The 23,597-nt window shown below is 53.4% G+C and overlaps 1 protein-coding gene across 4 annotated transcripts; it reads right to left on the bottom strand.

Moving 5' to 3' along the window:
- Positions 1-2,581: 2,581 nt before the first annotated feature.
- Positions 2,582-22,197, bottom strand: LOC309523193 (zinc finger RNA-binding protein-like). 4 transcript variants are annotated; one of them, XM_082206959.1, is made up of 19 exons: positions 22,128-22,197; positions 21,321-21,555; positions 17,375-17,489; positions 16,121-16,342; positions 15,461-15,753; positions 13,774-13,959; positions 13,258-13,495; positions 12,283-12,443; positions 11,850-11,969; positions 11,033-11,178; positions 9,880-10,021; positions 8,982-9,169; positions 8,493-8,664; positions 7,501-7,642; positions 5,784-5,881; positions 5,397-5,492; positions 4,558-4,669; positions 3,781-3,878; positions 2,582-2,900 (listed from the first exon to the last, which is right to left on the bottom strand). In XM_082206959.1, the coding sequence occupies exons 1-19, from the start codon at positions 22,172-22,174 to the stop codon at positions 2,724-2,726; spliced, it is 2,988 nt and encodes a 995-aa protein (XP_082063085.1). In that variant the 5' UTR covers positions 22,175-22,197; the 3' UTR covers positions 2,582-2,723. The 4 variants fall into 4 exon arrangements, 3 of the variants coding, with proteins under 3 accessions (XP_082063085.1, XP_082063084.1, XP_082063083.1); XM_082206958.1 differs by having other exon boundaries at positions 7,501-7,639; positions 8,982-9,205; XM_082206957.1 differs by having other exon boundaries at positions 8,982-9,205.
- Between the last annotated feature and the right edge of the window lie 1,400 nt (positions 22,198-23,597).

The raw sequence follows: 23,597 nt of genomic DNA on the forward strand, positions 1-23,597 counted from the left end.
GTGTCAAGGGGACGCCTGGCTTGCCCGACAACAGGCAAGAGTCATGGCCGCAGCAGGGCCTGCGCTAAGGGAAATGCCAAGCCCCTTCCCTGGAAAGTTTGGCATTATTAGCTATCATTACATTGATCAGTCATTTTGCATCCAAAAGCAATTGAAACATTAAAAATATATATAATACAATGGACAGTACAAAAAAAATTGAAATGCCCTTCCAGCAGTGCCCCCTAAAAGATGGGCCTCCACCTGCACAGGAGGCAATCACAGGTCTGGGCAAACTGACACCTGAGGAGCCTGTGTGGTGCAGTGGCTAGAGTGTGGGAGAAGGAACTGGGAGAGACCAGGGTTCAAATCCTGCTGAGATTCCTGCATTGTAAAGGCTCAGACGGCACGACCCTTGGATCCTCATGAAGCTCACTGGGGGACTTTGGGCCAGTCAGGGTCTCCTGGCCTGATTCACATCCCCAGGCTGTTGTGAGGATGAAAATGGAGAGGATGAGAACCATGTGCACCTTGGAGATATAGATATAAACGCAGCAATCCATCCATCCATCCATCCATCCATCCATCCATCCACCCACCCACCCACCCTCTGGCTAATTATTACTGTATCAACAAGTATGTTTCTATTCCTTGTTAGTTGCGGGCATGTCATGAAAAGTGCAGGTGCAGGATTCAACCCAACTGTCCAATAGAAGCAACCCTCTTGCTGCCTCCCAGTGTTTTGCCCAATGAATGCAAAGTCACCAGGGTGGGTGCGGTGAGGGGGGAGACAGACCAACGGGAAGCCTTTCTTCTTAACTGCTACAAGATGAACTGTTGTTGCACGGCTGCTGAACTGGACATTGGTAGCATTCGCCTGGCCGCAAGGTTTGTGCTTCATAGCCGTGAGTCTTTCCCATCAGCTAAGCTGGATTCCCACTTCAGAATCCCCACCCTCCCTCCACGGCATGTGCTGCAACAGGAGCAGGGGCCAGAATACCTTGGGGTTACCAAGGTGCCGGAATCCAGCTCAGAGGGAGACACAAACAGATTAGGTCGAAAGACTTGATCAAGGATCGAAAGTCTGGATGGGAGACAAGACAGGGATTGGAAGAGAGGAGAGGCTGCTTCCAAGAGGAACACACACAGCTGCCTGGACTGATTTGCTAATCTTTGCTTGGCTGAGACCACAGGATTGTCAGCAAACGCCTTAGCTCAGTCTCCTACCAGGGAAGTTGAGGCAGCTCCTGGTCTAGATGGCCCTTGGGAGTCCCTTTCAGCTCTACAATTCTATGATGCTATGAAATGAGAGAAGCAGAAAACGACAGGTCTCCCATCCCTAGGCATGGGAAAGGATTGCTGGGAGAATACTAGTCCGAAGGTACCAGGACTACTAAGGGCCCAGGAAACCTTAGGAGCTCCTGAGTTTCTCTGTTGTAGTTCAGTCACTAAACTGATCCAGAGGACTGCTGAGGGTTGTCGCCTGTGTTGCACAGAGGCCCAGGGAACCTCAAGCAGAAGTTGGCCTTGCTGGCCCCATGTTGTGCAAACTCTCTTCTGTCACAGATTCTGCCGGCATCCTTCCTTTTGACTTCCATGCACCCCCTGAATACTGTTTTATGGCAACACTTGAACTATGCACTTCTTTAAAATTTCCTTGCACTACTGATTTTAAGTATTGCTCTGCATTGCTTTTAAAGTTTTCTTAGGCTGCTTTATGTTTTTATAGGGGACAGTATATAAATACCTTCTAAGTAAACAAACTAGCCGTCTGTTTTTTCCAGATACTGGAAGTTGGTGGGGGGGACGTTTTGGATGGAAAGCGCTGTGTCCACAGGCATAAATTGAGGTGGCTGGGGGGGGGGTTCAAGCCATATGCCCCCCTCTCTTTCTCATGCCTCTGTAGAGCCGGTGCGCCTGTTCCAGAACGAGATGGGATCAGCTGCTCCCACAAATTGGCTTAAATTTAAACCAGAGCAATAAAGGCGGCAGTGGACCAATTTCTTTGATTTAATACGCAAAGAGCTAAATCCACCCCGAGCTTTCGACCTGCTTTACCAGTTCTGGCTTGGGGTCCCCAGCAGGTGGAGGGATAGGAGCAGCGTGGTTTGGGGGAGCAGAGCGTCCAAGGCACAATATGGCAACCCCCCTTCCAAGCTCATCAGTGAATATCCACTGGCACAGCAGGGGACCCACGGAAGTAGAGATGTAGCCCAGCAACCCGACTCCCCTCAAAGCTGGAGCCAGCCCAAGGCACACAGCAAAGGGCTGCTGTCAGGATTATGGGGCAAGTTGCACCGCATGTTACGGAGCAACTGAAGTTTTCCAGTGGCAGATATGCCCGTTGGTTCAGTTCAGCCCAGGGATCCCCTCCAACTCTGACCAGGCTGCAGAGCAATGAACAATTAATCCTGAAGCCTGCAATTCCTGAATCATCATTTCACAAGATGCATTTTAAAGATAAGGGGGTGGGGAGAGAATGGTCAGAGGTTTGGCTGTTTTAAAAATGACACATGTTGCTGCGAGAATTTTTTTTTCAGATAAGCAATTGGAAAGGTGGAAAGTGTATCTCCAGGCTGCAGAAACAAGACCACTCTTATGGATGATGGAATCCCTTTAATGACTGAAGCACAGTATTAAAACAATCTACAGTATTATTTCTTTTTTAAAGGGGGGGGGACACACAAAAATTACCAAAATTTTAGACTAAACAAAAACCATATTTTGCAACTGTGGAAGAGTGGTCAGGCCCCGCCCTCCTCCCCCTCTTTCTTGTCCTTCTTCCCCTCGCCCTCGGTCTCCTCCTCAATGTCCCGCCGCCTCTTCCGGTTGTGTGGGCTGGGCCGGTTTTTCAGCAGAGGCAAGGGCTCCATGCCGAGGACTTTGTGGATCTGACGGAAGGCCATCATCCGCAAGGCATGCTGCGGGAGGGAGAAAGGCAAAGATGCACACAGGGTTAGGATTCTGAAGCCTACATATCTTTAGGTGCCAGGCAGAATCCTTCCCTTTCTAACCAGGCCTTAAGCTTTAAACTACTCCTGCTTTCCCACTTCACTGCTATTTTGAAAGAAGTGAATAGCATTCACATTTTAAGGATAAATGACTTCTTGAGGGTGGAGCAAACATTCCCCAATCAGCTTAGAGCAAAAAGTATATAGATAAACATTCATGAATGTTGGTGCTACATGAAAATGTTAATGTTTTCTATGGTTTCTCTTTTATAGTATAATGTGTTTATGTTTTGTTTAGGTAACAAGCGACTCCTCCTCCTCCTCCTGCTGCTGCTACTAAACTACACTGTCCTAACTCAGAGGAATTTCTAGGTGAGTGCTAATAATTAAGGCTCCCTTGGGCTGACAGAGCAAATTCCACATTTCTGGATCCTGGCGCTGGTTGACATCAAGAGAAGGCAATGAGCACCAAATTGCAGATCTGCCCTCGCGACAAAGGAAGCGCAGGACACCCTCTGGCTAGAGAGAGACGGCAAGCGGCCAACTATGGGCTATGACACACTGAAGAGAGAGAGACCATGAGCTGTAGAGAACCAAAGTCTCTCTTTCATGACACTTAAGGGCAAGTGAGCCAGGCGCCGCCACTCGGGGAAGCAGGTGGTCCTGGCGAAGCCTTTCATGATTCCTATCAGCTTAATTTTAAGTTCACAAGCCCCACAGCAGAGATTGGGAACCTCTGGTCCTCCAGGAGCGGTGGGGCTCCCAACTCCCAGCCAGCACTGCCCATGGAGACGCCTGGAGGGCTGCACGTTCTCTCTGCCTGCCCTGCAGGGCTCAGGGCACTACCCACCTGGCTGCTGGCCGTGACGTCCTCTCGCTGCTGCCTGGCCATGCTCCGCAAGGCATCCACTGGCTCTTTCTCACAGGGGTCTTGGAGCCCTGGGCCGTCTGCAGGGAAGCAGAACACGGCAGCATGGGGATGCGTAGGAAGGAGGCAAACTCTGATTTTTAGCACCCTGATTCCACTCCCAACCCAGATTCAAAATATTGAGGGGGCTGGAGCCCCTGGAGCCCCCTATCCTTGGTGACAAGGAGTCTTTCTAGTGGTTTGTTTCTCCGGTTCATTTCTGGGGATCAAATCCTCCTTAGGGCAGGGATGGGGAAGCCTAAGCCTCCCCCCAAACCCTTGTTGTTGCAGATTACAAATCTACGTTACAGCTTTTAGAAAACTAAGGAATGAACCTAAAATGAATGAGAAGCCACCAAGCAGGGTTTTCTCGGCTGCTAAGCTACAGTGGTACCCCGCAAGACGAATGCCTCGCAAGACGGAAAGCCCGCAAGACGAAAGGGTTTTCTGTTTTGGAGGCGCTTCGCAAGATGAATTTCGCTATGGGCTTGCTTCGCAAGACAAAAGCCCATAGGGAAATCTCCGGGGACCTCTTTTAAATGCTGGTGGTGGGGAGCAAAGCCTTTCCCCCCCTCCGGCCTTCAGAAGAGGTCCAGGAAGGCCGGCGGGGGCCGAAAGGCTTTGCTCCCCACCGCCAGCGGATGGCTTTTGAAGGCAGGTGGGGGGGGGCAGAAGCTGTGGTCCTGCCCCACAACTGGGAGAAAGGCTTGCAGAGCTGACCTGCCAGGAGCATCCCGGTGGCAAGGCACTCCAGGACCCGCCGCATGGCCTCCCCAGGTCCCAAAGGGCCCGTGGCGCTGCTCAGAGCTCTTTCCACCAGCAGCTCCATCGCCTGGAAGAGAAGAAGAACACAACTTCTTATATGGAAAGTGCAGTTTATAAACATGTGAATATCTTGTTGAGAATGAAGTGTGCCTTTCTTAATGCCACTAAGCATTCCCCCTTTTTTTTTTACTTCAGACTATGGCCTGTCTGCACTACCCACTTAAAACAGTATCATACCTTCCCCTGAAGCATCCTGGGAACTGCGGTTTGTTAAGGGAGCTGAGAGGAGGACACCCTTCCACCCAAAGAACTACAGTCCCCAGAGATCCATGGGAAGAGGGGCTAAACCACTCTGGGAATTGTAGCTCTGTGAGAGGAATCCAATTGCGGAGCAGCAACAAGTAACCAATATGGATGCAAACCAACTTTCCTCCACATTCTCCTTTCCATTTGCTCTTGGACTTCAAGTTCAACACAGCCAGTGGTTCAGAGATCATGGGATTGGGAGTCCAACAAGGTCAAGAGGGCACCGGGTTGCGGAAGGCACCAAGCAGGGAGGAGCTCCACTATTGGGGGCCATCACCGAAGAGGCCTCCTTTCCAAATACCACCTCCCCCCCCACTTACACCCATGCAGAAGGGGCTCCTATGACGACCTGGGTGAACTGAAGCCCAACATATATAGCCTACTTCACTTGCTAAAAACAAGACTCTGGGAATGGCCTAATCCTGTGATGTGCATCGTGTGCATGCGTGTGAATTCCCCAAAGGTGCCGCCTCTCCCCGCCTCCTTACCCAATCTGGAAGAGCGCCCCATGTTGGCACACGCTGGCACAGGTCCCGCAAAACCCTGATGATGATGACACACGACTGCAGGCCGTTGGCTCGGGCCTTTGTGGAGAGGGAAAAACAACATCTCCATCTCGGATCCATGTCTTGAAAGAAAACAACCATGAACTGTCCCCCTCCACAACAAGCAAATGTCAGGGCTCAAGAAATTAAGAAAAAGGGAAACTGGTGATGCTCTAACCAAGCCGAGGGCTGTCTCTGAAATGGGTCACTGTGGATTTGAAATCATAAGATTTAAAAAACACCAAGTTAAGACTTGGTGGCTTAGCTGGACCCTCCTTCTTGGGGGCCAGGGGGGCGGACACAGTCCTTGGCCAAACTGGCTTCTCTTACCTGGAACCATTTTGCATGGCGAAGAGCAGCCAGGGACTCCAGGCACTTGTCCTTGTTCAAGGTCTCTGCAGAGTCGAGCGGAGGTTCTGGCGATGCTCCTAAGAAGGAAGCAGAAAGGGAGGGAGGAGGTGGAAGAGGCAGGCTGCAGCCCAGTCAGCCAGAAGAGAAGGCAAGCCATGTTGCATAATGTGGCACAACAACCAGCATGTTGGACTAGGATCACCTGGGAGACCTGGGCTTGAACTCACCACAAAGCTCCCTGGTCCCCTTGGGCCAGTTTCCCTCAACCTGCTTCCCTAACCTCACAGGGTGGCTGGGAAGATAAAATGTGGAGGAGAGAAGCATATACACCCCTTGAGCATATTACACCTTGCAATAAACCATTGGAGCATCACATCTACAGGTAGCGGGGGATATTCCTAGTTCCACTCTCAGTAGAAGTCTCCGAATAGCAGGTTGCTGGAATCCCAAGTGGGGAAGAGCTGCTCTTGTGCTCAAGGTCTGCCTGTGGGCATCCCATTGGGGCATCTGCGTGGCCACCGTGAGAGCAGGATCATGCCCCCGAGAGGCCCTTGGCCTGGTCCAGCCAGGCTTTTCTTCCGGCCCCACGCTCCCCCTCCTCCACCCACAGCACATGGATGCACATGGCAGCATCGAAAGGCAGAGGCCCCTCCACAGAGCGGAGATGCACCCACACCCCTCCTTTAACAGCCTGTGAGTTTCCTGCAGGGAACATTGGCCAGACATGGGCGCACCCAAGACGTTGTATGAAACGGCCCTGGCAAAGGAGGGGTTCCCTTGCCATTGGCATTTAAACCGCCTTCCCTTTTTCTTCCTGCTTTAATGGGCAACCACAGCTGGGGGAGAGTTTTCTCGCGAGATCTGCCACTACAGTAAGGCTGCAAAAGCAATTTTCTTTGCCCTTCCAGGCGCCCATAAATGGGTGGGCTTCAGCAACATTACAAAAGAGCAGGCATGGAAGCAGAATGCTTAGCTACCCACAAGCATTGATTCTAGCTAGGAAGACTTCCACAAAACAGTTCCAAGTTCCTCTGGAGATGGTGATGTGGAAACTCAGTCAGAGCCAGAGCTGACGGTCAGGTTATTTTTATTTTAAATGACACAAGGCCCAACTGTCCAATCAAAGGATCTCCAAGGTGGCTTATAGCAAAGGCATGAGCTCTTGGGGTTAAGCCCGTCTCTGGCACCCAGGACTCCTGTCGCAGCATCCTCTGGGGAAACCCAGATGCCAGCCGTCTCCCAGGGCAAAGAAGCAGGGGAGCTGGAGGGAGACAGCCTCACCCTTCCTTCTGGGTGCTGCCCCCTGGTGGTGGACCCCAGATCTGCCCAGATGCCAACCCTTTCCCCTCTTCGAAAAGGGGTGAAGGTAAACAAGGCAACACAAACAGCACCAGCAGGATCTCCAGCTCCGTATGCTACGCTGATAGATATTAATTTCAATGGGACTACTAATGAGTAAAATTTAGTTGGAGTGAATGCTGTCGAACACTCTTCCAGGTGTGATTTGGCAAACACCCTCAAATTTGAATTTCAGGTGTCTCTTGAAGACCTTTTTCATGCTGACAGGCCCACACGCTTACTTAAAACTTTCCTTGAGGACCCAAACGTTCTGCTCTGTTCTGCTTTTAAAGGTTTTTATGTTCCTATACACAACTCTGAGGTCTAAACTTTTATAAATAAAGTTCTGAAGACTCACCTGCATCTGCAGCGGCCTCTTCTCTCATCAAGGGAGACGTCAGCGAAACGGTGACCTGCATTTGGGGTTCTCTGCATGACGCAATTACAATATTGGCTTCCTCAGAGTTGGACAGCACTTCGTAACTGTCGCTCGTCACCTTCTGGGACAGATGAGGAGAAAGAGAGAATTCCATCAGCCTTTGAGATATGCCCACCTGCCCAATCCAGATGAGGACAGAGATGGCAAAGCCTCTGACCCTAGGGCTGCTGTCCCCGAGGACAATCAGCCAGGAGCTGCGTGCCAGTGGTGGCGGATGCTGGCCCAACAGACAGGACTGTCACACAGGTGTGCAAGAGCCAGAGGTTTCTACACACAGCTGCTCCATCTAGCAAGCAGGAGACAGCGGCAGGAGCTCCAAGGACACATTCCAGCCAGGCAGAGGCACTCAAGGAGGGTGTGGGGCAGGCTGGGGAGAGTCCCAAAGGCAGGAAGAGGCCAGATCTTAGATTCACCGGGAGCAGGGACCTGCTTTTACTGTGGAAACTGTGTCATGCCTCCTGTCACTTGTTATACTTTGGTATTTTTCTTAAATGCTCTTCCTCAACCGATTCCAGGGTGGTGTACAAAGTGCCACAATATAAAACTCAAATAAAAGGCAGACTAAAAAACAGCAACTGAAGAGCAGAGTGAGACAATTCCAGCTCCACGTAAGATGCCAATGTGACCATTAAGGCCCACTTGGCATCAGTGAGGAGTCATTCCTTTAGTTTAGCAGCAGCAGCAGCAGCTGTCCTGTGGAACTCCCTGCCTCTGGATGTCAGGTGGGCCCCACCACTGTTTTCTTCTTAGATCCCTGCTGGGAACCTTTTCTGTCTCAGCAGGCCCATCCAGACACAGGATTTGAATAGCATCCTATTCAACAACAGCTAAAATATATAAAAATACACACCTCCTCCCTTTCTCCCAAGGTTGGCAAGTCTGATTGCGGAGCCCAGAGAGGCTTTCCTTACCTCCAGCTGCTGGGGCAGCTGCTCCGTGATGCTCTGGAGAAGAGCGAGGGTAGGTTTGTGGGCTGACAGCAGGATCAGGCGAACATTCCTGTCTCCGCGGAGAAGCAGCCCTTTTGCCAAGACGCCAACTCTCATGACCCCTTTCAGAAGCCGGGGAGGGTCATCTGCCTTCCTGTTGAAAGGAGAGGGGCAGGAAAGGAAAGGAAGCGTGCTCATGAGGACTAGCTACCTAGCACGGGCAATTAAATGCATCAGGAAGGGTTCCAGTAGGGATGTCCAAGGCCCTTGTGTGCCGCTGCTGCTCCCCCCCCCCCAAGTAAGGGGAGCAGGTTATTCCCCCGTTGGCAGCCTGGCCTCGTGACTAGGAGTGACTAGGAAGACTTGGTGACTTTGAGCCAGTCCCCCTCTTCCAGCCTGTTCTCCCCACAGGGTTGTTTGTGAGCTTAATTCGAGTGAAGGTCCAGAAGAGAGGCGGCCGGAAAGCATTACCCTTTCTCTTTACTGCCTTCCTCTTTTTCTGTTTCCTGCTCCGTCAGCCAATCGGAGACGAGCCTAAGGGCACGCTCAGAGTGAGAGACAACTTTCTGAACGGCCTGCAGCTCGTCTTCTGTTGGGTAGATGCTGGAGTGCTTTGTCATGATGTGGCGGTCATCAGAAGAGTCCGGTCGCCGGGGGGGCTGAGGGAGATAAAAGGGACAGAAGGAGTCTGTCAACTAAAGTGGGCAAAGAAGGGGAGGAAAAGGCACAGGTCCGACTTCATGGTGAATCATAGGTCAGCGCAATATGACTGAGCCTGGCACTTTTACACGCCCCACTTTTCTTCCAACAGTCAGGAAGAGAAACCAGAAGCACTCACTTCCTGGTTTACATGAAGACAGTTTCTCATTCTATCCAAACTGGGAACCGTGATAGGTTTAAACTATTTTTCATTGAAGCAAGCCAGGAGCAGAAATCAGTTTTGATTCTGGCTTCTTTCAATAAATTTAGAGTTTGAGCCAAGAACATGGATCCTCCTGCCTGCAGCCCTAACACAGGTTCCTCCTCCACCCGCAAGTCACCCGCAATCCCCTGCCCCACCCCTGATGTTCAGCCCACTGTCAGTAATAATAGCCTGGCTGGTGCTGAATGTGAGGCCCACCTTTGCCTATGTCCGGGTGCCAAACTCCCGCTTTAGAATAACCACAGTTCATGAGCAACAAGAAACTGGTCAGCTCAAACCAGTAAATGGATGCTTCCAGATCCCCCTGGCAGCCATGTGAAGAGCCAAAGAGCCAGGCTTCTTCCGGTCTAGCGTTACACTGGGATAGATTCACGCTGTGATTCAGCTGGCTGGCTTTGCAGGGAGCCTGGGGTTTGAAGGAAATGCCACCCAAATCCGGATACCCACCAGGAGAGGGGGGACTGGCACTCCAGGCCTGCCCATGAGGGGTGGCGGGGGCCAGTCTGCCGCCAGGTGCCGCCGCTGCTGCTCCTCCCAATACAGCTGCTCCTCCTCCACCCGACGCCAGTACATTTCTTCTTCATAGCGCCTGGAGGGGAAAGGCGGGAGAAATGCTGCATTAGAACAGCCTGGCTCTCTCACAGGAAGGAGGGACAGCAGCTGACCAGCCAGGAATATGGACCATCAGCAGGACACCCTCTGGACTTGGAGTGAGGACTGTCTCTTTGTGTTCAGTCCATCCATCCTGGTCTGCCTCCTGTGACACTGTACATTCACATTCTTCCTGCCCTGCCCTTTCAGATGCGACGCTGAACTGTGATTCCGCATTCTGAGCAGCAGCCTCAAGCTCACAAATTTCATCCTGCCTCCCTGCCTCCGAGGAGGACAGCAGGAAACTCAACCGAGTTCTCCATTGCACCAAACTCAGACAAAACTGTGTTGAGTTGGAACAATGGCTTGCTCAAAGTAATCAGGATCAAAATTGTGCTTCATGAAGCTGGCTTGTTTAAACAAACAGCAGTTTAACCAGACGTGTGCCCCCCTCCCTTCCTACGTGCCTGGATGCAGCAAGGAACTGTGATTAGTTCAAGAAGCAAATTTCCAATCTCCTCCTCCTCTGACAGGAAAAGCGGGAAAGGATGTGAGACCAGAACTCATGTGAGCAAAGCTAAACAACGGTGAGGGTTATGCCTAAACTGTCCTCTGCGTCTCCTGGCTTCCTGTTGTGATTCCTACACTGCCCAGTTTAGACTGTAAGCTGCTCAGGAGAAGAGACTGTCTATATTTCCTCTGGGTTTCTGATGGTGCTGGATAATATTGATAATATAACAACAAGAACAGTCCCAAGAAGGCTTCTTGCCCTCCCTCCCTCCCTCAGCCATCAACCTGCAAAAGGCCAGCCAGAGTTGGAACCTGACATTTAAGAGAGAAAGCAAACATGGACCCAGCACTTCAAGGCAGCTTTCCCGGTCTCCTGAGCCATGTCTCCACCAACTGAGCGCAGTTCTCCCAGGTTACAGGCAGGGACTGAGCCTGGCACCTGCTGTTGCACGCAAAGGGGACGCTCCGCCCCCCAGCCGCCCCCTTCCCCAGGACTCGCCTCATCTCTAGGTGCCAGCGCTGCTCTTCCTCTCGGCGCCTCTTCCCCAGGGAGCGCAGCTGCTGCTTCTTCAGCTTCTCCTCCTGCAACTTCTGAGCCCGGTTGCTGGGCTTGATCTCGACGGGCAAGTCAGGATTGACTTTCTTCTGCAAGAGGTTTGTTGCCATCAGGCTCAGAATAGAGCAGTTCAGTTATTGCTACAAGCTGTGTCCAGAGGCAAAGATCCAGAGGGACCAGGAACTGGGTCCCCCAATCCGGGTTTCCCATCCGGGTTTTCCAGATGCTGCTGCTCCAGGCAGCCTGCTCAATTTGGGAAGATTTATTGGCACCCATACAAAGCACGCTTTCCATGATTCTCCAGTGTGGGAATCCAGAAGAGCTCCCTGCATTTCAAAATGGTCCCTTTCTATCTTGCAGTCCTGACTTCCACCCTCACAGCCACCCAAGTGTTGTGGAGGCTACAATTACGGCCAATTTACAACTGGCAGAACTGACTTCCCCAGCGCTCCCATCATTAATTTCTGCATTCCAGAACAAGATTACATCAAAGATTTTTTTGGAAATCAAAATGGAAGCTTCCAGACTCACCAATCTGCCTCTAACTGGAATGCGGGGTGATGGGAACAAAAGGGGCCGCAGAGGATGAGAGGAGGGAAACCCCTCGGGCCCAGGGGCCAAAGACTGCTTCACCGAAGCAAACAGGCTCCCTGCACCCCTCTGACAGCAGGTGGGTCTTGCCAGACCGGGGCTCCCCCCCCACTGGGCCGGCCAGCCTTGGAGGCCCAGCCCACACCAGGCCCCCCCCCAGCCCTCGCACCTTGTACTGCAGCCTGTGCCGGCGGCCTTTCAAGTGCATGTCTTTAGAGTTGGGGTCATTGAAGCTGCACTCACAAAGCTTGCAGTGGAAGCGAACCATCTTGCCTTTGTCATTGTGGACCTGGAAGGGTGCAAGATGCCTCGTCTCAGCCAGGCTGGTCTTGAGAGGCAGGCAAGCGAAGATCTCCCCCGTGGGAGAGAAACCAGGCCCTGAAAACCCCCACCTTGCCAGATCTTCCACAGGGAGAGGCAGAGGGGAAAGCAGGATTGAGCCAAGGGAGCAACCTTGGGAGCCCGGCTCCCATGAGCTCGCCCGCCCCATTTGCACTGCCTTGGTGGAAGAGCTCTTTGAAGCAACTCCGTTAACATCCCTGACAGATGACGGGCAAAGATTTCAGTGACGGAGGCACGTCCTCCCTTTCCCTTTGCTTTACCTCTTCGACATAATCGTGACCCACAGGCTGCACGTCCAGCAGGTCCCTCAGACCGTCTCCGGAGCTGCTGAGGGGGGACTCGTCTGCGGGCCTCGCGGCTTTCGGGGACACCCCTTCTGCCCCTTCCTGCTTTGCGCTTGTCACCTGAGCTTTGCCTGCTCCTGCTAAAAGAGCCATGGAGGTTCTCAGATCTTGACCTGGCCCCTTTGCTTTTATGAAGGAACTTCCCCTTCCAGGTCCACTTGGCCAGTGACCACGTGGGCAGCCATGCATGCAGCAGAATGAGGTCCTAAGAATGGCCTGTACCACTTCAGGTCGCAGATCTGGGTGTGTGTGTGTGTGTGTCTCAGATTTTGGAAGTCCCTGGGCAAAACCAGCATTGCACTGTAGACTAGTGTAAAATGGCACACCGCACATTTAAAGTACATTTAATATACATGGCTTCCGTAAAATAATCCCGGGAGCTGTAGTTTACAGATCTAAAATTCCCAACACCCTTAACAAATTACAGTTCCCATGGTTCTTTGGGGAAAGCCATGTGCTTTGAATGTATGGCGTGGAGGAGGCTTAGCCCTCCCTGGTGTGCTAGGCAGCCAATGATAAAGGAAATAAAAGGGAACCAGGCCTCATGGAGTTTGTCTGTGCCAATTTCCCCCCCCCCCGAACCCCTCCCCACCACTTCCCTATGAATAATACGCAATAATATGGAAGATTGCCTCTATTGGATATGGAGAAGTGCCTTCTTAGATTCAGAACTGGTAGCCCTCCAGACACTGCAGAACTACAACTCCCAGCCTGCCTTGCCAACGGTCAGGGATGATGGGTGCTGCATGTCCAGCTACACCTGGAGGGCTGCAGCCAGAAACAGGGAGTCCCCTCGACCACCTCACCCCCCGGCCTGCGCAGAGAGATCACTCCCCCGAGAACGCCTCTCTGCCGAGCCTCTCGCCCAGCCCCCCTCGCCACAGCGCCTACCTGGAAACAAGAGCTTTGCCTGCCCCAGGGGCTTCTGGGCAGAAAGCGGCTTGCTGGGGCTGGGTGTGCTGATGCCTGTGCCCACAGGCTGCCTTGCCAGCACGCTGTCCGTGGTGGAGACAGGGGGGTGTAGAGCTGGCTTGCGGGCGGAGTCATTGGCAGGACTCCCAGAGACGCTGAGCATCATGGGCTCGACGGAAGGGATGGGCTTCCCCAACTTGGTGTGCAGCTTGAGGACCTGGAAGACACACGTCCTTCAGCGGAGGGGAGACATGGCCCAGCACAGGCTCCCCAGTACTTGGGCAGCTTAGCTCTGGGCAGGAGCAGCTGGCGCCCCTTGGGGAAGGCAGAAAGGCCAAAGAGAGTGGGAGCCAGAGGCAGTCAGCCAACGCTCGCTTTGTCCCTGTCCTTTGCCCCAGGAGACCCAAGGCGGAGGGGCCACCCCCTGGAGTGGAGCAAAGTCTCCCCTAAGATCCTCCGTCCCGGTGCCCCCCTGCGCTTCCCCAAACACGCAACCTTTTGGTGCTTGGCTCCTCGGATATGGGCCACGTAAGCATCTGCCCCGGTGCAAGAAACCTCGCAGAGCTCGCAGTGCAGCTGGCTCTGGCCCCCCCGTGGGCCGCTGCCCCCCGCCTGGCTCCCTGTCTTCAGTGCCGCCTCCTTCTTTTTGTGCTTTTGTCCTTCTAGGTGCTCCCGGTAAGTCTGCAGGGGGGTGGGAGGAAGGACATGGCAGGATCCTCTTGTCCCGAAACGTTTTTATGGCCTACGGCACGTCTAAGAAGTGGAGGGCGATCCAGGACGGGCCTTGTGTTGGTGCAGGGAGGTGAGCTGTGTCTGGAGGTGGTGCAAAGAGGCCTTATGGCACTCTGAAGACACATTCCGGCCCTGCGAAAGCAGTCGAGGAGAGGGCTGGTCAGGCTCAGTGAGGTGCGAGGCCTGCAGAGAAGGCACGGCTTGGGGAAGAGTCCCGAGGGCTGCAGAGAGAGGCCGCCAGAGCTGCATTCCACCCCCAGGCCTAAGGTTTCTCAGCCTTGCTCCAAAGGGAGAAGAGGAATGCCTTTTATGGAGAACAGCTCTGTCCACAATGATTCCCTGTCAGAGCTCAAGGGAACTGCTATGTTCCAAGGATGTAGATCTCTGAACCCCCTCCTTTTGCGGAGTAAACAGGGGACAGCTGCTGTATTCAAGGACTGTTTGGGTGGGAGGGCTTTCCCAAAGCACCTGTTATCCTGATGAATACAGAAGAAGGAGCTAGAGGAACCATTTCTACAGTGCTTAGTAAATCTGAGGGGCTTGGTAAGCAACCAGGGCAAGACAAGCCAGCCTGGCACTGTAAAGCAGGGGCAGGGAAGCTATGAGGAACCCTTTTGGCCCAGTGGTCCAGATCCGTATTAGATCCTAGGCTTGTGGTCCAAATTTGACAAGACCAAGACGGGTGGGATCATCAGGACACTGGCATCTAAGCCAAGGCAGGGCTTGCCAAGAGCTTCTGCGTGCCTGAGGCTTTGCCTTGGCCTGTTTCCCTGTCAGGGACTCACTGGTGCAGCTGACCCAGCCGCTTTTGATCAGCCCAAACCTGCTTCCCCTTGCCTATGAGCCATCAGGATCCCACTTGAAGGCTCCCAATGGGTGCACTGATAGTCCCAGCTCCACTACTGACATCAAGGGTGGTGCAGGCGGTTGTGGGTCAAGTTGGCCCTGCTGAAGACCAACAACACCTGCCTGGCCACGGGCTCCTGAGCCCTATCTGCATAGACTCTGTACCTCTGGTTCCTGCCTCAGGTCTGGTCCAGAGGCTCTGCTGCTGCTGCCGGGAACAGAGAAGGGCCTTCTGAGTGGGGGCACCTAAAAGATGGCCCTCTTTGTTCTATGAGGTTTGGGAGGACTCCTCTCAGAGTGTTCTGCCATTTCAGGCAAGTACTTCTTTAATCTGGAAGAAACTGATGCGTCTCTTGTATCTCAGCCCCACCACGAAGCACACGGCTTCCATGACCGAATCCTGGGAACCCATCCCAATTCCCAACTCCCTTCACAAACTACAGCTGCCAGGATTTTTGGGGAGGTAAGACATGAGTTTTTCATTTTCATTGTGTCAAGTTTTTATGCTTGGCTTCCAATGATTGTTAAGGCACCCCGAGTAGCTCATTGGGAGACAGCAGACAGATCTTTGCCACAGAACCAAAAGGGAAGAAGCCAGACTCACCTGGGGGCCTGCGCAGCTGATCTTGCAGATCTCGCAGTAGTGAAGCTGAGGCTGTTTGGGGGGCCCCTTGGGCTTGAGCGGCTTGCTGGGGTACTGGGGCTTCTTGCTGTAGCTGTTGCTGGTGGAGTTGCTGCTGCCTCCATCGCTCCACAGTGAGCCCCCCATGGGCTTGGGCTGCTGCTGCTGCTTCTGCTGTGTGGGAGGCAGGGGCTGCGTCGGCGGCTGGGGGGGCTGGTAGTAGGAAGCGCTGGCTGCTGCGTAGGCAGTGGCCTCATAGTTGGAGTAGTTTGACCCTGGAGAAAGAAGACCTCCTGTTGATGCAGGACGAGCAAGGCAGGGGCAGGCAACAGCCATTCCAGCTCCCCCGAGTCCCGGCCAGCCTGGCTAGCCAGCAGGTGAGCTGGAGCCCAGCAACGTCTGGAGGCCACCGGTTCCCCCAGCCCTGGTCTAGGAAGCAGCATTTCTTTACTACTTAGAAGAGACACTGTCTCCTGAGAAAGGGGATGTTTCCTAGAGCAGGTGAGGAACCAGGTTAATGTTGCTGAGACTACCAACGCCCACGGTCAGGGGCGATGGGGATTGGGGCCCCACAGGCTCTGCCCCCTTGCGGTAAAGGAAGTGGGAAAGAGGAAGCAAGCGAGGCCTTTGAGAAGCTCTTACCAGAGTAGGAGGCAGGAGAGGAGTTGTAGGAGGAAGAGGAGGAAGGGGCGTACGACTGGATGGAGGAGGCAGAGATGTTCTGCTGGCACGTCGTGGAGGCTGGGTAGGTGCTGTAGGATGAGGAAGCAGCCACAGTCTGGACGGGCTTAACGGGGGTCACTTGTCTCTGGGGCTGGCTTGGAGTGTACACGGCTGCAGGCTGGCTGTAGCTGCTGTGGGAGTCTACGAAGGACAGAGAGCAGTCGCTGAAGACCAGAGAGCAGCAGGCGACTCCTGGCTGGATTCTGCCGGCCTGAGCTCCTTGGGCTTTGTCTGGCTTCCATCCCACTCAATTCTCCTCAGAGGAGACCCAGTGAAACTGAAGAACAGGACTAAGAGCCATTCATTTCAATGAGGCTAGAGAACAGCTAACCTACAATCCTTCATTTCATTTGCCTGAGCAGACTCCTCAGCAACAGGGAACAGCAACACCTTATTTTATTTATTTTATTTCTCTCCTCTCTTCTCTTTCTCCCAATGCAGGACCCAAGGCAGCTCAGCTCCCAGCACAAATCTAAACAAGCACACCAATATAAATATTAAAAAACGGTTAAATAAGCAACCCTTTTAAAAATGCAGTGCTGAAACCTTTAAAACCCTTTGAAAGCACACCCAAAACCCCAACCACATTCAGCCTCAGAAGACCATCCACAACAGCCAGTTGGTGGCCAAAGGCATGGCCCAATAAAAGTCTTTGCCTGCTGGCCAAAGGAAAGCAGATGGAGACCTAGCCTAGCCAACTAGGCTGAAGTGAGTTCCACAGTCTGGGAGCAGCCACCCAGAAGGCCTTGTCTCATGTCCTCACCAAACATGCCTGTGAAGGTGGAGGAAGTGGGACACGCCCCCCCCCCGCCCAGATCTCAAAGCCCAGGCTGGCTCATATTGGGAGAACTGCTCCTGCAGACAGCTCTAAACCTGTGTGAACTGTTTACAAAGGAGTAATTGCACTCATCTTTATTCCCACACAAAGGGAACTTCTTGGTTCTATGAAACCAGCTGAAAAGCAGCGTGAGATTGCAGTGCAGGACAGCTCCTGTGGCTCAGGAAGGGGGCAGCTTAAGATGACCCCCATCGCCATGCCTGCTTCCCCAACCTTTCCTGTTTCCATCACCGCTGTTACTGGAAACTACTTGACAAATGCTTCCACAAGTCTCTAGTATTCTGAACATGCCTGAACAGTGATTTTTTTCTTCTTCTTCTTCTATTTGAACTCACTCGAGTGGTAGTACGAGTCCGTGGCCACGTGTTGGGGCTGCGTGACCACCGTCGGGTAATATGGTTTGGTCTCATAGCCGCCTGCTGTTGGGGATCGGCCGTAACTGTAGCCATCCTGCCAAAACAAAACTTGGCTGTCAATAAGCAGGTGAGGGCAACCCAAGCCGACCGGATGCCTTCCACAGGGCGACCCATGACCCAGAGCATCTTTTGGCTGAGAGGAGCCTTTTCTGGGTGGATTATTTAAGGTAGCTTAAATATTAGGGTGGGGGGGGCCCACAAAAGCCAGGGACACTTTAACACACCTTCAATTGATTCCTCCTAAGACAGGGATGGGGACGTTTGTATCCTCCCAGGTGTTGGAGCTCCCAATTTAGTGCAGCAAGATCTGGGGAATGCTAGAGACATCCCTGTGGCTCTCTCATTCCACTCGAGCAACGGGGAGCAGTCCAGGCTCTACATGGAGCCCCAACCTCATTTGAAGGCGATGCCTGATGTCTCCTGAAGTTGCCCTATTATTCCATCCCATCCGAAGTCCTTCCTTACTGTTTGTTTCCTCCATATCCCTCCTGCAATGCAGTTTCTGACCAGCTGGAAGAGGCAGTCTATTAATTGTAAAAATCAATAGATGCTTAAAAAAGAAAAGTTATCCCAGGTTGTACTGCTTGGGGCAAGATTCAGGTAGGTAGCCGTGTTGGTCTGATGCAGTTGAAATATATATATAAAAATTAGAAATTGTCCAGTAGCACCTTAGAGACGAACCAAGTTTGTTCTTGGTATAAGCTTTCTTGTGCATGCCCACTTCTTCAGATGCTTGTGGAAAAGAATTCTCCCGCTAGCTGCTCTGATAACAAATTTATAGCTTGAATCCTACCCATATAGCTATGTGTGTGTGTAGCCCACTCTAGTTGGAAAGGAATTGATTTCCCTTTCTCTCCCAAAGGGTTGCTGTGTTGGTCCATTGGGTAAGCTGGTCAGAATGGTTGAGGAAAGCCAGCCAGATGGGTGGTGTATAAAGAACAAAATCCTCATCATCCTTCTGATTAAGTTATTTATATGTATGAGGTGTTAGGGGAGGGGTAGTACCTTTGTGGGGGACACATCCTGCTCCTTTGGTGCCCCCCCTGCACTCAGCTCTCACCTGCGGCTCCTAGAAGCTGTCAGCCTGTAACCATTCTGGGCGCCACAATTTAAGAAGGATATGGACAAGCTGCAACGAGTGCAGAGGAGGGCAACCTAGATGACTCAGGGGTCTGGAAACCAGGCCTTATGAGGAACGGTTGAAGGAGTTGGGGATATTTAGCCTGGAAGAGAGACCAGAAAGGAGACTCTGACTCAGTATCAGGAAGAACTTTCTGAGAGGAAGAGCTATTTGAGAGTGGAAGGGACTCCCTTGGGAGGTGGTGGGCGCTCCTGCCTTGGAGATTTTCAAGCGGAGGCTGGATTGCCATCTGTCAGGGATGCTTGAGATGAGATTCCTGCATCGCCGTGGGTTGGGATACCTTCTAAGTCTACGATTCTATGACAACAGCCACACCCTGTGAAAGAGCCTTGACTGGCTGGTTCACCCAGGTGAGGGTATCTAATAGTCCTCAAACCCCTGGCCAGTCAGGGCCGTCCCCTGCACGTCAAGACAGGCTCCAGCAGATTAAGTGGACAAGACCCCAAGAGGGGGTCAGATGGAGGTTTTTACATGTGTTGCAGAAGGAAGTGAAGGGCAGGTGGTGCTTGTACGCCTGGGAACGGAGCCCATCTAGAAGAAGGAAAGCTCTGATCCCAAACCTCCGCTGCCTTGAGGGAGAAGTAAAACCCACACCAATCTGGAGTGGAGTCTCTAAGACAATTGGATGGCCCCTTGTACACCTCCTCCCTGCCACTCCTGCAGCCGAATGTATTGGTCTGCTTTCCTTTGGACCCCGTCAGCGACAGCCAGAAGGGGGTCTTGTTGTCTGGGCAGGCAGCCCAGGACCCCCAGAACCACTGGCCAGGCTTGCGCCCCAGGGAGGTCATTTTGATGCTTCTAACCCAGCGTTTAGACTTCACCCCCAGAGTGGCAATCCATTGTCTCTCGAGACAGATGGATGTCAGTAACATATACAAGCGCGACTAAGTTGCTTTCTTAAAAACCAACCATGTGAAGAATAAAACAGAAATTCGTCCTAAAACCAAATAATCTGAAACACTACATTAAAATGCCTGCTGGAATATGGAAGTCTTTGCCATGTGCTTTAAGTTCATCAAGGATGGTGACTATTTCATCTCCGGTGGGATGGCGTTGCACAGGCTTGGGTCTGAATGAACGGCTTCTGGTCATTGTATGCCATGCGGGATCACCCAGAGACTCCTCCAAAGATCCCTGGGTTCACTCATGGGTCAGCTGATCCTGAAAATAACCTGGACCCCAGTTGCTAAGGGCCTTGGAAATGAATACAAGAACTAAAACTGCCAATGTCGAGCCGCAGCCAGCACAGCTGTTTGTCAAGCCTCGTTGAAAGAAGGATACAGACTAGACGTGTTTAGAATGGTCCGATTCCAACCCCTTTTGTACTTATGGCAAACCCTCCCTCTTCCCCCTCTCCCACAATTCTATGCATATTAGACACACCAAACCTGCACTGCCACAGCTTTGTAAAGAAGCCCACAAAGGTTATAAGTCTGGGAAAAACAGTAGCCTACATGGTACTGGATGAGCACGGAGGAGGTCTTCCTTCTTCCAGCAGACCCCCGGATGAAGGATGGGTGTCCTCTCCCTCCCCCACCCACCCACCTGCTCACTAACCTGCATGGAATTAATGGACACCTATGGGAAGGGAGAAGAGAAGCTTCAGGAGTAAAGCCAGCAGCAATCTGGAGTGGAGTTCCTAAGACAGTGGGATGGTGCCCTGTGCAACAGCTGGTGCCCAACGTCTTGCTCCGCTTTCCTTTCGATCCCATCAGGGAAGCATCTTCTCATCTGGTCAGCCCAGGACTTCCAGGTGCTCTGGCCAGGCTTGTGTGCCAGGGAAGTCCCTTTGGTGCTGTTAACGCAGCAGTTTGCAAAGAGCTCCCCCACCTTGTTGTCCTTTTACACACACAGTGGAGGAGCCTATAAAGCAGTCTCTGTCGTCTGAAGTGGTGCATCCCCTCCTCCCACCTCATTCCACTGCACATATGGGATCTTGGGACCATGCGGACTTTGGACCCCACCAGGAAATAGGATGGAAAGGCTCGCTATTGCCATTCCGTTCTCCTGAAAGTCAGCTGCTCGTTATGGCCAAACCTGACCACCCATTGCCAGAGGTTCCTGCCACCCGTGGTAAGGATGCCCTGGTGGGAGACCTGCTGGAGGAGGAGGTAGTGGAGCCATCCTCCTGTCCTCAAGAACACTGTCACCCAAAGGTCCTGGCCAAAGAGCAGCCACAGAATGTGGACTCACACAGTCCTCACACCGATCTGGAGGAATCAACCCAGGAACTTCTATGCCACCATCAGGTGCAGTTAGGCTTTGGTCCGTGTGGTGGGGACTAGCTCATAAGATGTGTGCCTCTTGCAAGAAACCACACAGGTCTCTGGCTCCTGATTCTGTGTCCTTCCCCCACCTCCTTCCTGTGTTGCCCCTTTCCTGGACTTACAGCTGAACGATTCCCCGGACCTGACCATGGCTTGCTGAGGCAATGCTGCTGTGTGAATCCCCTTCTCTTGGGAGGTGTTTGGGAATGAGACCCTAGACCTAGAGAACCTCCCACGGAGCAGGACAATTCTAAGACACCAGTATGCAAAATACTTTTATTCCAGCCCCTAAACTATCAGGCAAGGGGCACCTGTGGCCCTCCCTCCCATCGTTCCTAGATATTTGGAATGAATGTTGTAGCAGGGGTCTGGAGTCTAACCACATCTGCAGGGCCGCTAGTTGCCTCCCCTGTGTTCAACCCACCCCACCGATGTGAGGATACTGATGAGCAGCTACCTGATAGTTCTGGGTGACAGTTGGCTGGGGGGTTGGCTCCGGTTGCCGCGTCCCATAACCGTAGTCTTGCGTTGACGGTGGCTGGTAGCCCCCATATGCTGCAGATGCCACAGACCTGGCTGCCTGTATAGCTGGAGTATAGGTGGGGGCCACAGCGTGCTCCATCGCAGGGCTCTGCGGGACTGTGTAGCTGGCTGCTGTTGCGGGGTGGCAGTAAGCTGGAGCAGGCTGGGCACTGAAAAGGAGGACGACAAGTGAGAGACTGACGAGGTTGGAAAAAAAGTGGTGGCCGCTAAGGGGAAATGGCCCTGCGGTCGTCTGCAAGCGGTTTCCACATAGCCAGGTTGGAGTTGCCGGGCTTCGTGTCACGTACAACTTTTAGAATCCTGATTTCCCATGCAATCTTGGGCCGATGGGACTTTGAGTCCCAAACATCTGGAGGGCAGGCAGCTGGTTGGGCAGATTTCGGAAAGGTGGATGCGATGCCTGTCCTCTCAGCTGCCCTCTCTTTCTTGCCCTAAGCGGAGGAGGGGCGCCGGCCTCGGCCCCCCTGGCTGGGCTGTGGCCCCGGCAGCTGAAGCCAGCGCCCGCCCGCCCGCCCCGCCCCCTGTCCCGCGAGGCTCCGGCCCCCTTCTGACCAGGCCGGGGATGCCCCCCCCCCCGGGAAGAGCCCGCCGGCTCCAGCCCGCCGGCTTCTCCGCCTCTGGCCCCCCCCCCCGCCGGCCCTTCTGGCCGGGCTGTTGTGCGGGAGCGAGAAGGACCCCTCGCCCCTCAGGCCCAGCCCCTGCTGCCCACCCACCCACCCACCTGTACGGGCCTCCGGCCGCGAAGCCGTAGTAATTGCTGGCCGCCATCTTGGCGTCTCCGCTGGGCGACCGGGGGGGGAGAAGCGGCGGGGGGGGGGCGGGGAGCGCGGAGGGCGCGCGAGGCGAGGCACGCCGGGAAACGGGCGACGCGCGAGCGAGCGAGCGAGCGAGCCGGCCGGCATCTGAAAGTGCGTGCGTGCGTGCGTGCGTGCGTCGTTGCTCCGCCTCTCTCGGCAACCAGCCCCGCCCGCCCCTCCCTCCCCGGTCGGCTTTGAGCGCGACTCTCCGAGGAGTCGGAAGGGGCCCCTCGGTCGGGGAGCATGGCGCTTTGGGCGGCCGCTTCTCCCCCGCAGCCATGGCCTCCCAGGCGAGGAGCCTCCTGGGCCAGAGGCAGTCTACCTGCTTGGAAGCAGCGCGCAGGGAAACGCCGCGAATAATGCGGAGAATCATTAATAATAATAAGGCGAAACCAGGCCCCTCAGGCACTGTTGGGACTCCTCCCGGAGGGGATTGGGGGGGGGCCTCCGGCCTTTCTTCTTCGCAGGGACCCCCAACGAGGCGGCCAACTAACTAAGGAGGGAGACTAGCTAGCGCCACCCAACGGCAGGCTAGGTCCCACTGCCCTCCACCAACATGGCGGCGGTGGCGCGTCTTCTGCCCTTTCTTTCCCCTTCCGGCCCGTTTCCGTCTTTCCCGTCATGCCCCCGCTCAGCGCACGCGCCCAGCAGCCACAGGAGCAATAAAAATCTCGACCGCGATAGGCCGGCGTTTTGGCCAATCCCAAGCCGGGTTGTGGGCGGGCCAGGCTTTTGGCGCCTCTTTCTTCTCCTCAGCGTCTCTGTCCCGCGCCCTTTAGGCCAAGGAAGCGCGTGAGTGAGCTTGGTCGTCTTTTTACTACTGTCTTCTGTTGGGAGCCAGCAATAATGAAGGATTATCCGCATTGATTTTTAAACTCTTAGTTTTGTTATTATTATAAAAGGCTTAGGGAAGTTTGCAATTATTCTGTTGTGTCGCGTTTTTGACATTCTGTTGGGAGCAGCCCAGAGGCTGGGGGGGGGGAAGGGTAAGAATGAATTATGATTATCATTTATTCTTAAATTGTTATCGTCATTATTATAATTGTTCTTACTCTAAAAGGGTTGGTGAAATTTGTAGTAAATTCCTTTTTATCATTTTCTAAATAATTCTGTTGGTGGCTGGCTGGGAAATAGTAAGAAATTATTATTATCATTAAATGTTAAATTATTATTATTATTATTAGTAGTAGTAGTAGTACACCCACCCACCCACCCACCCACCCACCCTCCCTCCCTAGTGGGACCTGGCCTCTTCCCCCCTAAGCCTTAAAAGTATAGTAGTCCTTTTATTGTATCCTTTATTGTACTAAAAAGGCGCCCAAACTCCCTTGGCTTCCCGGGCGTGGGAAACCGCAGAGGAGAATCGGCTGAGAAGCACCTGGGAGGAGGGAGGG

The sequence above is a fragment of the Podarcis vaucheri genome (genome assembly GCF_965113315.1).
Source record: "Podarcis vaucheri genome assembly, chromosome: 18".
Taxonomy (NCBI): domain Eukaryota; kingdom Metazoa; phylum Chordata; class Lepidosauria; order Squamata; family Lacertidae; genus Podarcis; species Podarcis vaucheri.

Bases quoted from the DNA above. Each gene is read 5' to 3' on its own strand.
- LOC309523193 (XM_082206957.1), bottom strand. From the start codon at position 22,174: ATGGCGGCCAGCAATTACTACGGCTTCGCGGCCGGAGGCCCGTACAG. The intron at 21,556-22,127 runs GTGGGTGGGTGG...CCTCCTTTTCAG, and splicing joins GCGGCCGGAGGCCCGTACAG to TGCCCAGCCTGCTCCAGCTT. The intron at 17,490-21,320 runs GTAGCTGCTCAT...TTGTTTTGGCAG, and splicing joins CTGTCACCCAGAACTATCAG to GATGGCTACAGTTACGGCCG.